Source organism: Aspergillus karnatakaensis (assembly GCF_047715665.1).
Source record: "Aspergillus karnatakaensis strain CBS 102800 unplaced genomic scaffold BJY04scaffold_5, whole genome shotgun sequence".
In the NCBI taxonomy this organism is placed as follows: Eukaryota; Fungi; Ascomycota; class Eurotiomycetes; order Eurotiales; family Aspergillaceae; genus Aspergillus; species Aspergillus karnatakaensis.
This window is the reverse complement of record NW_027395717.1, coordinates 226,618-241,088: the sequence shown is the minus strand read 5'-3', so window position 1 is coordinate 241,088 and position 14,471 is coordinate 226,618. Positions and strand designations below refer to the sequence as shown.

The following is a 14,471-nucleotide window of genomic DNA, read 5'->3' as shown; positions in this document are numbered from 1 at the left end:
TAGTTGAGGTTCAAGTGGCCCCGCGATCAGCACATTTCGTGATCTGACCCCCTCCTTCTCCTGCAGATTATTGTTACACAACGCGATTGGCTGCTCTGAGGCTTTTGTCTTGAAGCTCAGCAGAAAGTGAGGCCATTTGTGATCTGTGATTGTAACTATGACGATGTTGAAGGTTTTCCTTCGTTGATGTGCTGCAAGGAGTGAGATCTGATGTAGATCTGTGGGCCTCATCAGACAATAGGGGCTGATCACTGTTCACCGCACTGAAGCTTCCCAGCGATTCAAGATGCATGACGTCAATTGGTCTAATTGATGTTTTACCTACCTAGGTAGTTTCTTCGTGATTCCATACAATGCTCAATGCTCGATGTAGTTCTAATAAAAAACTCTGTTCACCTGTCTCAATGCTGTATGCCGTACACATGTCGCTGAATGTGATCATGAAAACCCAGTTCTACTGTGCTCGCCTCGCCAGCCACCACCTCCTAGCGTAATAAAACACCAAGCCCAACGCCCAAACTACAATGAGCACGCCCGCCTGGAACGGCGCGAAGACCGCGCCTCTAGTCACCACAAACCCACTAACAAGCGTAAACACTATCGGAATAGCAATGATCGGCTTATAGGGGCGGTGCAGCTTTGGCTCGCGAATCCGCAAGACAATCGCTCCGATCATCGTCAAGAAGAAAAAGCTGTATTCGGCCAGACCGTTGAATGTGATTAAGGCGCGGAAGTTCCCGAAGAGGATATACAGAGCCGAGAAGGAAGTTGAAATAATGAGAGCGTTGAGCGGGGCGTCGGACTCTGACTTTGAGTCTTCGGAGTCGCTAGGGCGCGCCTCATCTGGGTTCGAGTGGAAGCCAATGGATCCGACCTGGCCGAGGAATCGAGGTAGCCAGTTCTTGTTTGAGGCGGCGACGATCATGCGGCTTCCGACGAAGGCGCTACTTAGGAGTGAGCCGGCGACGACGATACAGATAAGGGCTGCGGCGACGAGGCCGACACCAGGACCTAGGAGGTGGTTGAATGCGGTCTGTTTCTGTTAGAGCTAATGTTGCTTGTTTCAGTTCAAAAATGGTCAACGTACAACAGCCACGCTGTCGGTGGTGGAGACAACATCCCACGGAAGGAGGATATAGTATGCAGTGTTCACTGCAATGAAGCCGACGAGTATAGTTGGAATGGCAGTGTTGATCGCTAGAGGAAGCTGGCGGGCGGGAGCTGAAAGCTCAGCTGTAATGTAGATTGCCTGGAGTATTGTCAGCGAACTCTCGATTTATGAGGTAAATAAAGCATACCTTATCCCATCCGGAGTAAGCCCAGAGCGCACCATACAGCGCAGCAGAGTAATGACCCAGCAGCTCCCACCCATCCAGCTTACTCCAATCAATTTCCGAGCCATCCGGACCAATGCTGTCCCTATACCCAAACCAGGACTTCGACCACCAGTCACTAGAGGTGCTCTCCTTACCGTGACTAGCAAGATGATAGATCACAACGCCGAGACCCGCCACAACAGTCGCGACAATGGCAGTAAACTTGGAGGTAACAAAAAATTTGTTTAAGCGCGTAGTCATCTTCGTGCTGATACCGTTCGCCATGCTGAATATGATGAGGACCAGGATTGAGATGAGCTTATGTGACAATCCCTGCGTCCGGTTGTTTTCGCCAATGGCAGAGAATACACTCTCGACGAAGACGATGCTCATGATCGCCAACGAGGCAGGAATGACCGCGACGATGAAGGTCCATGCTGAAAGGAACCCGAAAACGTCGCCGAATATGTATTGGAGGTACGGCTGGACTCCGCCTGTGATAATGAGTTTCTACTGTACCTTAAGTGAGAGATAATAGCATACCTTCGCCAGGAATAGCGGTGCCAAGCTCAGCCATCGTCGCTGCACCAGTCCACGCCAGAATCCCTCCAACCAGCCAGACAACGAGCGCAAATCCCGGAGACGGAACATTCGTATCGATTGAGCCCGGGGAAGTGAATATGCCACTCCCAATCACGATACTAATGATGATGCTGAATGCTTCAGCGGTGCCGAGATTCTTCTTGAAAGAGGTCCGTGCTTCGGCGACCGGAGTCGAATCCTCGACAGCGCCATATTCAGGCTGTCTCTGCTCGCCGAGCAGAGGAGCCGTGCCTTCATCGTTATCCGGCATGGCGAAGGATGAAAGACTGGTGGAAGACTGAGGGGAAGTTGGAGAAGCGTTGGAGTCGGAGAGATGGGCGCCAATTTTATCAGACGAGGTGATTCCCCACATGGCGTAATTATTCGCAAGATGGCGAATACTAGCTGTATCTGAGGTAATCTATTGATTCTTATACAACCAAGTACTGGCAGATAACAGAAGACAGTCTAAATATCCTCCTCCCTGCTCACCGGCCACTCCTCCAAGAACGTCGTCAGTCCCCTACTCATCGAGCAAGCCATCACAGTCCCATGATCCTCCCCGGCATACTCGCTAAAGCTCATCGCATGCAGCCGCGTACACCCGCGAACAACACCCATCAGATCCTTCACATTATTCCTCATATTGAGAATCTCCGCCGTCCTCTTTCTCCCCTCCCACTTCTCATCACTCTCATCACTCCATTTCGGCGGATCCTGCTCCAACCCACCAAGATACATCATCAACGTAGGCAGCTTCACATCAAGCCCATCTTCCCTGTCCTCCTTAATCTTCTCCACAAACCTCTTCGCCTCCTCTAGAATACACCTCTTCCCCCACCAAATCGACGGACTACTCGCAATATAAGCATCAAAGTCCCCCGGGCGAGTGAAAAGTCCATGCAGAGCAAGTAGTCCGCCATACGAATGCCCGTACAGCGCCTCCCGCGACACCGTAACCTTCGGGAACCGCGCTTTAACAGCCGGTCGGACGCTCTCGTTGATAAAGTCTAGTAGAATATCGGCGCCGCCATAGTCATTTGTCGGCGTTGGGTGTTCGGGTGTAGGGATTGTAAGGTCGAAATTCCGTCGGATCCGCGAGTAGACCTTTCCTGTGCCGGCGAGAGGGTACCCGATTGCGACGACGATGCCGCCGCCCGCGTAGTGGGATTCTGCACTGCGGCGCCAGAGGGCTTCCGTTGCTGTTAGGAAGAAGGCGTTGCCGTCGACTATGTATCTGCGGATTTATTAACGGGTGATGGAGTATGGAGGGGGATGGAAACGTACATGATGGGTAATTTATTCCGCTCTGTGTCCGGGTCGTGCTTGTTCCAGTGGAGTGGCCACGAGACTTGGATTAAGTATTGGTCGCCGCGGGAGTTGTTGAGGTAGAATTGTTCGGAGTTGGGGAGGGTGATTCCCGTGGGGGTGTCGGTTTGGGTCATTTTGAGGGGTCGCGTTGCTGTTGTGTAGCGCTTCAGAGGTTGGAGCTTGAAGGAGCGGAGTGAGTGTGAGAGCAACGGTCGAGAGAAGAGAAAGCGCATGTCAGGAGAAATTCGGATGATGAATCTTGTCAAGCTTGGAGCTTCTAATTATAATGTAATCAGATCCGCCGGAGTCGGAGACTTTTATCTGATCCACTAGTGGTATTTACCAACATTACTGGATGGTATCATACCTCTAGTATTACCAGTACGCCGGTCTCCGCCGCGTCGCTCTAAACCAAGATATACAATTATCTGAAGGGTATCAGAGGAAAGACCGAAGGGAAGCCATCGTGCAGACTAGCTCCGACTCAACGGCGCTCTTTCAATCAATTGCCCCCTTCGATCAGGGAGGGTGAGGAGCTATATCGAGAACTGCCGGAGAAGCCGTGCTCAACAATCTAGATAACACATTCCACCCATCGTTAATTCCAACTGATGGCTATAACACCGTGCACGTCGAACCGAGTCAAGGCGTTCCCAAGTTTCATGAATGATCAAGTCTATGCTACTTCTCATGTCTGTTTAATAGCCGCGTCGCGTTTGACAGCGGCTCTCTTGAAGTGAACTATTGCTGACCTTGCGAGACATATTCATGTACAAAGGTAATACATGGACTGCTGCTTCTCTCTGAGAAATAATATGCAATAAACATCAGGTCATGGACCATGAAAACGGCTTAAAATCCGCAGAATGAACGGAACATATATATATTTGAGGTAGACTTTGTTCGGATAAGGAGCCGGAGTTGCTTCATACTGATAGTTAGCATTGCACATACCACCAAAAAAAGGACATCGCTTCTCGGGATAAAGGATTCGGTTCTTTGGTGACTGCAGCATAAATGTATCCGCTAAATTGATTATGCATTCAATCTCACCAAAGCCTCCCTCAATGTACAATTACAACCATTTTCAAGGCTCCTACCCATTTCGTTCGAGGTTGCTCCGTTCTGTACAGAATTAGATATGCTAGGCAAGCCGAATCATCTGTTTCTAAAACTCATCATAATTCAATCCTGTGTTAACGGATGCAGTGGGGTCACTAAACAGTCAATATAAATAGTTGGATTAAACAGAATGATCCAGCGATCTGCGCCATTTCCTAATCTGAAAGAACATAGATGAGCCACTTCTAGGACACTCGGTAAGCCTTGTTCAAACCTTTCTCTACCGTTCATCTTCGCGCCGCATTGCTGCAGCGGGAAAATATCAACATCGTGAGAACGAAGCTTGTTAGCGAGCCTCGTGTACCGAGTGTTATACCATCGTCGATATCAGAATGTTCTGGGCTAATAAGCACAGAGACAAATGAACTTCTATAGTTGAGCTTGAAGAACTCCTCAGCTCAACATACCCACGAGCCTGTAGGTTCACCTGTATGGTGCGCTCCTCTGGGCCTCTATGTAGAAATAGAGTTGGGCGGAAGCTATGGTAGTCTCTCAATAGGCTTTATTGAGTAGAGCACAAGGCGCTGAATTACCGAGGCATCTGAAAGCCGGCTCTGACCAGTGAGAAGAGGTGGAATGGTCTCTGGTCTGACTGATTTCTTGCGCTGTGAGCTTCTGAAATATATGAGCATGGTTTGGGTGTGGACGTCCCGCCACACATATCTATGTCAACTTAACCAATATACCTCCACCTGAAGTAGGGATCGAGGCCAGAGTCACCGCTAGACAAAGAAATAGAGTGCTAAATATGATGTAAATGAGTACAGGCTGCTGCCCCCTGAGTTATTCTGAAACTGGTGCCCGGTTCGCCTCAATAGTTGTTCTAGTAGTCTTTGTACGTAGCAACCGGAGCTACACAACTATCTACCCAGAGAAACAAAACCTATATTCACAGACAGCCTGGCAAATCTCCGAACGTCACCCCTTGGCAACGTTCTTAACACGTGGACATGACGCGGCTAGCCATTAGATCGCAACCGGCTCTCGGCAGGATCAGACCACACGAGCCCTGAACACGCAGTGATTGGAGATCAATGCAATTCTCAAACACTCCAGGAATGACCACCAATGATTTTCAAAGACTGACAGCCACTAGTTCATCTGGCCCCCGCCCCGTTCGTCCCGCCCCTCCCCGGCCGTTGGAGCCAGAAAGCCCCCCATTGCTGATCACCGTTTTCTTCTCAAACTTTCCTTTCTGACGCGTTGAAGAAGGTACTAGAAGCAAACGTTACACGGCTAGGGAGGAGGAGATTCAGATCAAGAAAAAGATGGCTGACCAGCGTCCTCTTGAGGTTGACGATGTGGGTTTCTAGTGCCGTGTGTGGCTGTTGAGTTCTGAAAGATACTGACTTGGTGCCTTGAATGACAGAACCTGCCATCGGATGTAGACTCCTCTATTGGAACAAGTGACCGCGACTCGTCAGTCTAAAGCACTCTTGAAGTGAAATGTCGTGTACCCGAGTGACTGACGTTGCGACTAGAGAGTTGACGTCCCTCAGAAGTAGTATTCTGGACTATCGCTATGAGAATGGAAGACGGTACCATGCCTATCGGTCTGGCGCTTATTGGTATTCTCTATTCTAGCTCATTGTTACCCAGTTAGGTGCATTGGTCTCTGACATCAAAACTATGAATGCGAAAGGGGACCAAATGACGATGAGGCCCAAGATCACCTGGACATTGGGTATATCCACCTGCACCAATCTACCATTGCAACTCCAATTCGACTAACATGTCTACGCAGACATCATCTCCACAACCTACTCTTTGGAGGAAAGCTCTACCTCGCGCCTCTCAAGGACGATATCCAAGTACATGCCCTTCACTCCAGCAACCACTCCAGGCTGCTAATCACCGAGACAAACAAATAGAAAGTACTAGACGTCGGAACCGGCACCGGAATTTGGGCAATGTACGTCAACCAATACCTTCACAATGCTCTATCGCACTAAAGAGAGAATGAAGTTGACCTAATTCCTGCTGCAAATAGAGACTTCGCCGACCAACACCCCGCCGCCACCGTAATCGGCACCGACCTCTCCCCCATCCAACCAAACTGGGTCCCCCCCAACGTCCAATTCGAAGTCGACGACTGCACCGACAAATGGCTCTACGAACCCAACACCTTCGACTACATCCACGTGCGCGGCATGTACGGCTCCGTCGGCAACTGGGACGAGTTCTACGAGCAGGCCTACCGACACCTCAAGCCCGGTGGGTACATCGAGCACTGCGAGCAGTCTGTGCAGGGGAAATCGGACGACGGGACAACAGACGGGACGGTGTATGAGGAGTGGGCGGAGGTTGCGTTCAAGGCGGCTGATGGGTTTGGGAAGACGTTGAGGATTGTGGATGAGAGTAAGGAGAGGATTATCAAGGCTGGGTTTGTGGATGTTGTGGAGAGGCGGTTTAAGTGTCCTGTTGGGCAGTGGGCGAGCGATCCGACGATGAAGAAGTTGGGGATGTTGAATCGGTTGCAGCAGGAGTCCGGGTTGGAGGGGTATGCGATGTTTTTGTTTACGACTGTTTTGGGGGTGGGTTTTTCTCTTTCTCTTTCTTCTGGTTCTTGATCTGTGAGGGATACTAGTACTGACTATCTTGACTAGTGGACGCCTGAAGAGGTGGAAGTGTTGGTAGGGCGCATGCGCAAGGTGCTCCGGGACCCGAAGGTTCATGCTTATCAGGAGTAGTATGTTACCTTTATGTGCCTACGAGCAGGCACTAGAATGTGGCTGAAGATGGCTAACGGTGTTTAGTTCTGTTGTTTATGCAAGAAAGCCGGACGACCCTTCCGCTCCATGAGGCGTTCAGTCTCGTCCTGAGTGTTCCTCCTGGGCTCATGTTGACGAAAATCCTACTGGATATGAAGTTGCCGCTCGGTGATTGGCCCCTTGGTTTGCAATTATGTACCTAGCTCGCTTCTCAGCAGCCGTTGACTGGGATAGCTCCATTGTAAATATGTTTTGGCAGTCATCGTTAAATGGCTCACATTAGTTGTTGTAGCGGCGTAGGTACTGCTTAAGCGGACATCGCATCCCAAGCAAATGTCTGTTGGTGGTGTAGCAGGTGATGTGGTGATTGAAGAACTCTTCGACTATCAGCCTTGGTGCCGTTGAGCAGTTTGATAAAACTGTATAGGAGGCAGCCGTATGTTCCAAGCAAGACACAGGCCGGAGATATGGCGCAGTTGGTCGAGGACTTTGTGCATGCTGCGTGGGGCCTTGTGCCATTCCGAGCATGGATTTCGCTCGATGATGAGAATGAGGGCCTCGGGTGGGAAATCCTCCTTAGTTGCCTTTTGCACCAATGTCGACGGGTCTAGCCTGGAAGTTATCAGTCGGTGGGACGATAGAGCGAGGAGTCATGTTTCTGGCATGCCCTGGTGGACGACTTCGACTTCCAAGGCCATCAATTTGAACTGCGAAGCCGACGTCTTATCTCGAATCTACATACTATAAGCCGTTCATTCAGTCAACGAGAGCGATACACTCCTTAGTCCGTGTGCACCGCACCATGTGTGGACGCCTACCTATCTCTGAGAAGGCCTGGATCGCGCCTGCATTACAAATCTCCGGCCGCACCACGCGAGTGACAGCTGCCTTCCCCTATCGCTTTTCAAAGATTTCTTGCCCATATCGACCCGCGAGTCCACCTGCACTTTATCCTGCAGGGATGTGGATATCGCAATGGAAGAGCATGCAGGCTGCTGACAGCGGGCCTAGTTACCTAGGAGACGGCTGCAGCCCGGTACGGGACCCTCCCGCGCCGTTTGATCACCACCAGGATAATTTGCTTGGAGACTCCAGTCTTCAAGTCTCCAACTGTTCTCGATCATCTTTGATCAATTAGCACGATCAGCATGTGGAATCTCGAAGCCGATCACAGGATGGTTTGGCACACCCATGGCACGGATCACGAATAAGCCAGCCGCCCCAGCCAAAATAATCATTGTGTTGCAGTGTCGCCTGAGCTCGGGCGCTGTGGATCCTCAGTTCTTGCGGTGCAACCGTTGTGGAGAGGCAAGGCACGTCGGTTCGACGTCGGTGTCCGGGCTGACTTGAGTCTTGGGCGGCTTGACAGCAAGAGATAATGATCAACGTGCGGATATGACTAGTTAGACTGTGCCTTGGAACAGTTGGAGAGGGTTCGAGAGACAGAAACTGAAAGAGCCCGACGGAGATAAATGGATTGTGTTTGTTTATCAGCCGTGTGGGGCGTCCCAGCTGGTTGGTAATGTCCTCTCATCCTGAACCTGGACCAACGTCAGCCTCGGTTGCCTGTCAGTTAATGCCCGACTGACCAGTGAGCTTGTCCGAGTATGACTTGACATGAGATGACATGCATGATGCTGTTGTTGTTGTTGTTGTGTCGAAGCAGATGGGTGGTGGGAGGGGAGAGTAGCAGTGGGGCTCGCTCTCAACAAGCTCTCCGGTCTTGACTCTGGACTCTTGACTCTCTCGACTCTAGAACATCATGCTTCACCTCACTAATGGCTTGGCTAGTATCCAGATCAAAGAGTTGCCGCTATCGCGGTTAATTTGACATTCAATTTAACTCAATTTAACTACCCCTCTTCGCGCCCTGATCTTTCCGACCTCTTCTCCCATCTCGTCCCCGACTCCCCTCACAAGATGGCGCACCTCACCCTCAACCCGGAGTTACTCTCAACACTGAAGGACAAAGTCGTTGTTCTGACAGGAGGCGCCACAGGAATTGGTCGCTCAGTCGCGACACTCTTCCACGGTAAGTCCAGCCCCGCGCGCATCGAATCGCATCGCATGGCATCAGACCATAAAACATCTCCTCTCCAACCAACCCCGAACGACCCCTACAACTCAAGTATTCATCTCTAACACGCTCGACCTCCCCAGAGAATGGCGCCAAAATTGTCTTCGGCGACATTGCCGAAGAACCCGCGCAAGAGCTCGTCGACACCCTGAAAACCAACATCCACTTCGTTCCCACCGACACAACCTCCTACGCCTCACAACTAGCGCTCTTCCGCACCGCATACGATCTACACGGGCGAATCGATGTCGTCGTTCCCATCGCGGGCGTCGCAAACCCGAAATCCATCTTCGCAGCGGACGCAGACATAAACGAGGAACCGAGCATGCTTGAAATCCAAGTGAACACAATTGGGAGTATCTACTCGGCGAGGATCGGAATGCATTACTTGCGCCAGAATTTTGAGACAAGCAATGGGCGGGGGAGAGGCGATATTGTGCTCATGAGCAGTATTATTGGGTTTAGTGAGACGGAGGATTTGGTTCCGTATACAACGAGTAAACATGGTGTTGTGGGGATTATGCGTGGGTTGCATTTGCAGGCTGAGCGCGAAGGGATTAGTGTGAACGTTGTTTGTCCTTGGGTTACGAGTACGTCTTCCATCTCGGGTTTCGTACCCTCTCTCTTGTTCAGGAGGACAGGAAGCGTGTTACTGACGGAACGATTTTAGAAACCCGCATGATCGTCGGCATTGAAAAGGACTGGATTGAAGCCGGCCACCCCGTCAACGAAGCAGAGGACGTCGCGCGGCAGATCGCCATTTGCGCTACAGCGAACCGCTCCGCGGACGGAACTACACACGGCGGCGCAAAGCTGCCCTTCTCCGGGAAGATGATCTTCGTTTCAGGAGGGCAAGGATACGAAATTGAGGAGAAGCAAAAGGCGCTGGAGCCGCAGTGGCTTGGGGAGGAAAACAGTAGGGCCCTCACGAGGGGGCAGGAGTTTTTGGCTAGGGCAGATATTAGTTGGGATCCGGAGAGGAAGTGAGCAGAGTGATCCTTCGTCCGTTTGGGATCTAGTCTTGTATTTAATAGCGTAATCTTCTTTGGTCTGTTAATACTCTCTTGCGCTGAAGCGCTTACTGAAGCAAATCAGATTGCAGAACACTAAACTTTGAACGACATTTAAAGGACAGTCCGTGTACCCAGCACGAGCTCATGCACCATGAGCATTACATTTCAGAATCTGCAGCCGTTTCCAGCGCGACTAAAACTACCCCCTTCACGAGGTCGATGCGCCAATGTGCCTACTCAGGCTGGCAGCATCCCCAACAGCCCTATCTTCGTTAAAAAAAAGATTCATTAAGAGCGAAGAATCAACAACATACCTCTGAGCCGGTCGGCGCCTACAATCAGACTTGTTAGTAAAAGAATACACTCAGTGTGACTGGGAATAACACATACCTCCCCAGCAAGACACTCCGGCTTCTCCGCTCGGCACTCAAGGGTACAGATGTTACTTCTGGGGGTAGCCTGACAGCAACCCCAACAGCCCTGGATGGTATGTTAGCATGAATTATGGAGAGAGAATAGGTGGTTGGGGGGGAGAACGGATACTTCAGAGCCGGTGGGTTCCTATCCACGAGGTCAGTATTGGTTGACCATACTAGACGACGTACTGTGAGAGGACTTACCTCTCCTTCGGGGCATTCAGGCTTCTCGATCAAGCAGACAGAGAGGCAGACGTCGTCGTTAGTTCTTGCTACGGGCTCACAGCAGCCCCAGCAGCCCTGTATCAATATGTTATTAGCTGCTCCATGGGGTTAAGGTTCTTATGAATGTGTCGGACCTCTGCGCCGGTAGGGGCCTGTATGTGCAATGGTTAGTGAAAGTCCTTCATTTAACGGTGAAAAGGATACTATACCTCTCCAACAGGACAGTCAGGTTTCTCGGTTTGGCAAACAGTGACGCAGACGTCGTCCTCTTTGGCCGTCTCCACGACGGGTTGGCAGCATCCCCAGCAGCCCTGATAGAAACTAGGTAAATGTCATCATTTCGAAACAAGATGAGAGTAGCGGATACCTCTTGACCAGTAGGCGCCTGTCACATATTCTTGTTAGTAAGAACAACCGCCAGAGAGGTGCAGATTGAATATACCTCCCCAGCAGGACACTCCGGCTTCTCAGCGCGACATTCCGTGGTACAAATATTTTCCCCGGGGATAGGTTGGCAACAACCCCAGCAGGCCTATCAAGTTGAGTATTTCTTATTGGCTGGTCCATTTCGGCACGACTTTGCGATATAGCGTACCTCGCTACCACCTGCAATCTAGATTTGCCTTTTCAGTATATGAATGAAAAGTATTAATGAGTAGGACTAACCTCTCCCTCGGGACATTCGGGCTTCTCAGGCCGACAAACAGTCGAGCAGACATTTTCAGGCTGAGGCAAAGCGAATGCCACAGACAGGAAAGAAATTGAAGTAAGAATAGATAAGCGGACCATGATGACAAGTGATCTAGAGAATCTGTGATTGAATGAGTACAGCAAATATCATAGTCCAAGTAGGTTGATACTATAGGCGACTCAGATACTTATACCACATAAAATACCCACCCTCACCGACACCTGAGACATGATACGAAGAACAACGAGTTTGATCCTCTCAGCGCGCAATGATCGACATCCCTGATTCATTCAGCCCTCTAGTAATAGCCAAGACCAGCACAAGGCGCACAGAGCCATCCATCTCGCGGCGAGAGGAGCGTAATGCCGCACCGAATCTGACTTACCGAGGAACCGTCCTCGTCTTATTAGGCCCTCCGTTTTCCTTCAGTCAGATTCAGACTCGGGCTTGACGAATCACATCGCCAGAACCACAAGCTCAGATCAATCAAGTCAGCGCTGAAACGGCCAGGGGTCCCAACTCATTTTCAGCACAAGTCATCATCCCCACAAGTCATAGTTCTGTGTCTGGAAAGCTGAGCCAGAATGCAGGTGGCACTGCTTATAAGCCAAGCCACCGAGCCATAAACCTCGGCGAAATGCCCTGGTCGTCAGCATATCAGCCTCTTAGCCTTTTCATTTCCCCGGACTCTGACGCAATATCAACGCTAGCGGGTGCAGACCGCAATGTATACGGGTTGCGGGAGGGGATACGAGGAAGCAACAGGGATTCCCTCTGTAGCACGGAGGATAGCATCCTTTACTATGAGACTTTGTTGCCTCTACGCTACATTCTCACTCGCAAGGTCCGACTCAAAGATGCATATTACGGACCTTGAGGTGATTATATGTGCACGGCCATGAGTCTGACACCAATTACCCTTGCAGCCAAGAATCCGGGAATACCTGCTCTGACGAAGGAACTGATCCTTTGAACCTCTCAGCGACAAATTCGAGCGTCCAAGCGTGCCAAAAGTTTAGTTTGAGCTCGTGTCATTGTTCTCTGGCATGGGCGCAGGATGATGACCTATGTGGATAGGGGTGTTCATTTGGTCATGGATGATCTGCACTGCTCCTGCGGTCTGAAACAAATCCAATACACCGGGTTTTCACAAACTTTTCTTCGTCATTTCTGATGAAGGCGCTAGTTGTAGCGTCTTGTCTTTGTCTGCGACAATTAGTCGACCCACAGTAGCTAGCACAAGTTCGCCTCCTTGCGCTGAGCAAGTCGCGAAGTCGGCAGCCGAAATCAGGAATACCATAACACTGTCAGCAGTTACGCGCGAGATTACGGATTAAGCCTTAGCTGTTGCAGAGAAAGTCAAATGATAATCGGAAGGAAAGATGCGAAACAGAGAGTGATGAGGTTTTTAAACCCATTGTGCTATTGATCTGCGGGCGTTCGTCCTTCCATGACTTCCTGGGACCACCTAATATCTCTGTCAGAAAGGGTGCGACTAACCAATCATCAAACGCACCTGCCTCGTGTCAGTCATTACCATTCTATGAAAGTAAGACGTAGTCAGCTCGAAGTCGCGCCTGTATTGCGAGGGTTCATATAGTGGGTATTACAGGAAGCCGAGACTGATGCCCAGAACCTGAAGAACGGAGGGAATTCTGCTGGGATACAGGTTATTCACCATGTGGTGACCAGTAAATAACTAGAAGAGCGCTAAGGTCTGGCTACCTATATACAGTTGAAGAATCCCACTGCTGTGAGGCTCTGCAAGTACTTCGAGCTTAAAGGATCGTCTACATGAGCCTACTAACATACATATCTCTACGGACTTAAATACACAACATCAGTGTCTAAAATATCGATGGTGACTCAACTAAGTTCGATAGCTCTTATACAATATCACAATGCAATATACTACTCTGTTCTCTCTTTATTGTTGGTCCCCTCATCAAACACCCTACCCTCGAATCACCTACTCGTTCCCCGCAGCCATAGCCTCCACCCTATCCCTCAACGCCTTCGCAATCCCCTCCCTAGCCTCAAGCCTATCCAACCAACCCTTCACCCTCGGAAAATCCTTTTCAAGATCAATCCTATCCGCAAAAAGAGCCGGAACAACCAGATACCAAGGCACAAACGCCGCATCAGCGTAACTAAACCGACCACCAACAAGATACTCCTGCCCACTCTTCTCAAGCACGCGCTCAAGAACACCACTGACGCGCTTAATCTCATCGATATATCGATCCTGCGCAGAGGCGATCATCTCCGAGTGGAATTTCACGAACCAAACTGCCTGTCCGAAATAGGGTCCCTGCCCGCTCATTTGGAAATGCAGGAATTGCTTCGCGTGGAAGTACTCTGGCGTTCCCGGGGCGAAGCTAATGAGATTTCCCTTGTCGTAGGTTTCGACGAGGTATTCCATTATTGCGCCGGATTCCCACAGGGTGATGTTTGTGTTTGGGTCTTCGATTGCCGGGAGGCGGCCGTTGGGGTTGATGGAGATGTAGGGCTCGGATTTGACGTCACTGAAGGGTATTGAGATTGTTTCGTAGGGCAGGGAGAGTTCGTTTAGGACCATGATTACTTTCCATGGGTTGGCGCCTTTGACGTGGGTGTAGACTTTGATGGGTTGCATTTTGGTGGTGGTTGGTGTACTATACTAGTGTAGATGGATGGGATGGGGTTTGGATTGAATGGAGGAGGTGAAGCTGGGGTGTGTTTGTATGTTTGAGTACCTGGTCTTTATGCATTTTTCCCTCGCCGTTTCTCGCCGTCGTCTGTACAGCCATCCACTCAACATGCTCCTGGGCACTATAGAACCCCTGTACACTGCGAGCGCATTAGTAATGAAAGGTATTTAGTAAGCCCTAAGCACGCCACGTGGCCTGATTAGGAAAGGTGTGCGGCTGTCGCAAAGCAAGCCTAAATGAAATCGATGACGAGGCTTCTTTCGTTGTTCTTGCACAGTCTCTTAGTCGGACTACCTTAGTAGATATGACTTCGGACT

The 14,471-nt window shown here is 50.4% G+C and overlaps 6 protein-coding genes across 6 annotated transcripts; 2 read left to right on the top strand and 4 right to left on the bottom strand.

Annotated features, from left to right (window-relative positions):
- Nucleotides 1–190: 190 nt before the first annotated feature.
- BJY04DRAFT_179234 (amino acid/polyamine transporter I) lies at nt 191–2,211 on the bottom strand. The gene is made up of 4 exons (XM_073709876.1): nt 1,860–2,211; nt 1,299–1,810; nt 1,088–1,249; nt 191–1,033 (listed from the first exon to the last, which is right to left on the bottom strand). The coding sequence occupies exons 1-4, from the start codon at nt 2,167–2,169 to the stop codon at nt 455–457; spliced, it is 1,563 nt and encodes a 520-aa protein (XP_073575623.1). The 5' UTR covers nt 2,170–2,211; the 3' UTR covers nt 191–454.
- Nucleotides 2,212–2,346: 135 nt separating this feature from the next.
- On the bottom strand, nt 2,347–3,468 carry BJY04DRAFT_179232 (alpha/beta hydrolase). The gene is made up of 2 exons (XM_073709875.1): nt 3,186–3,468; nt 2,347–3,135 (listed from the first exon to the last, which is right to left on the bottom strand). Exons 1-2 carry the CDS (start codon nt 3,440–3,442, stop codon nt 2,367–2,369), a joined length of 1,026 nt encoding a protein of 341 aa, XP_073575622.1. The 5' UTR covers nt 3,443–3,468; the 3' UTR covers nt 2,347–2,366.
- A 1,980-nt stretch (nt 3,469–5,448) lies between these two features.
- BJY04DRAFT_179229 (class I SAM-dependent methyltransferase) lies at nt 5,449–7,307 on the top strand. Its single transcript, XM_073709874.1, has 9 exons — nt 5,449–5,632; nt 5,701–5,750; nt 5,813–5,899; nt 5,974–6,015; nt 6,076–6,142; nt 6,203–6,243; nt 6,322–6,865; nt 6,938–7,020; nt 7,088–7,307. Exons 1-9 carry the CDS (start codon nt 5,600–5,602, stop codon nt 7,131–7,133), a joined length of 993 nt encoding a protein of 330 aa, XP_073575621.1. The 5' UTR covers nt 5,449–5,599; the 3' UTR covers nt 7,134–7,307.
- A 1,480-nt stretch (nt 7,308–8,787) lies between these two features.
- On the top strand, nt 8,788–10,259 carry BJY04DRAFT_179225 (uncharacterized protein). Its single transcript, XM_073709873.1, has 3 exons — nt 8,788–9,074; nt 9,203–9,709; nt 9,790–10,259. The coding sequence occupies exons 1-3, from the start codon at nt 8,963–8,965 to the stop codon at nt 10,104–10,106; spliced, it is 936 nt and encodes a 311-aa protein (XP_073575620.1). The 5' UTR covers nt 8,788–8,962; the 3' UTR covers nt 10,107–10,259.
- Nucleotides 10,260–10,290: 31 nt separating this feature from the next.
- On the bottom strand, nt 10,291–11,492 carry BJY04DRAFT_214004 (cell wall cysteine-rich protein; the record flags this gene model as incomplete). The annotated part of the gene is made up of 11 exons (XM_073715091.1): nt 10,291–10,365; nt 10,447–10,464; nt 10,523–10,612; nt 10,676–10,693; nt 10,753–10,848; nt 10,908–10,925; nt 10,983–11,094; nt 11,141–11,158; nt 11,216–11,305; nt 11,369–11,386; nt 11,440–11,492. The coding sequence occupies 11 exons, from the start codon at nt 11,490–11,492 to the stop codon at nt 10,291–10,293; spliced, it is 606 nt and encodes a 201-aa protein (XP_073575619.1).
- A 1,856-nt stretch (nt 11,493–13,348) lies between these two features.
- BJY04DRAFT_179222 (glutathione S-transferase family protein) lies at nt 13,349–14,174 on the bottom strand. Its single transcript, XM_073709872.1, has one exon. It carries the CDS (start codon nt 14,097–14,099, stop codon nt 13,434–13,436), a length of 666 nt encoding a protein of 221 aa, XP_073575618.1. The 5' UTR covers nt 14,100–14,174; the 3' UTR covers nt 13,349–13,433.
- Between the last annotated feature and the right edge of the window lie 297 nt (nt 14,175–14,471).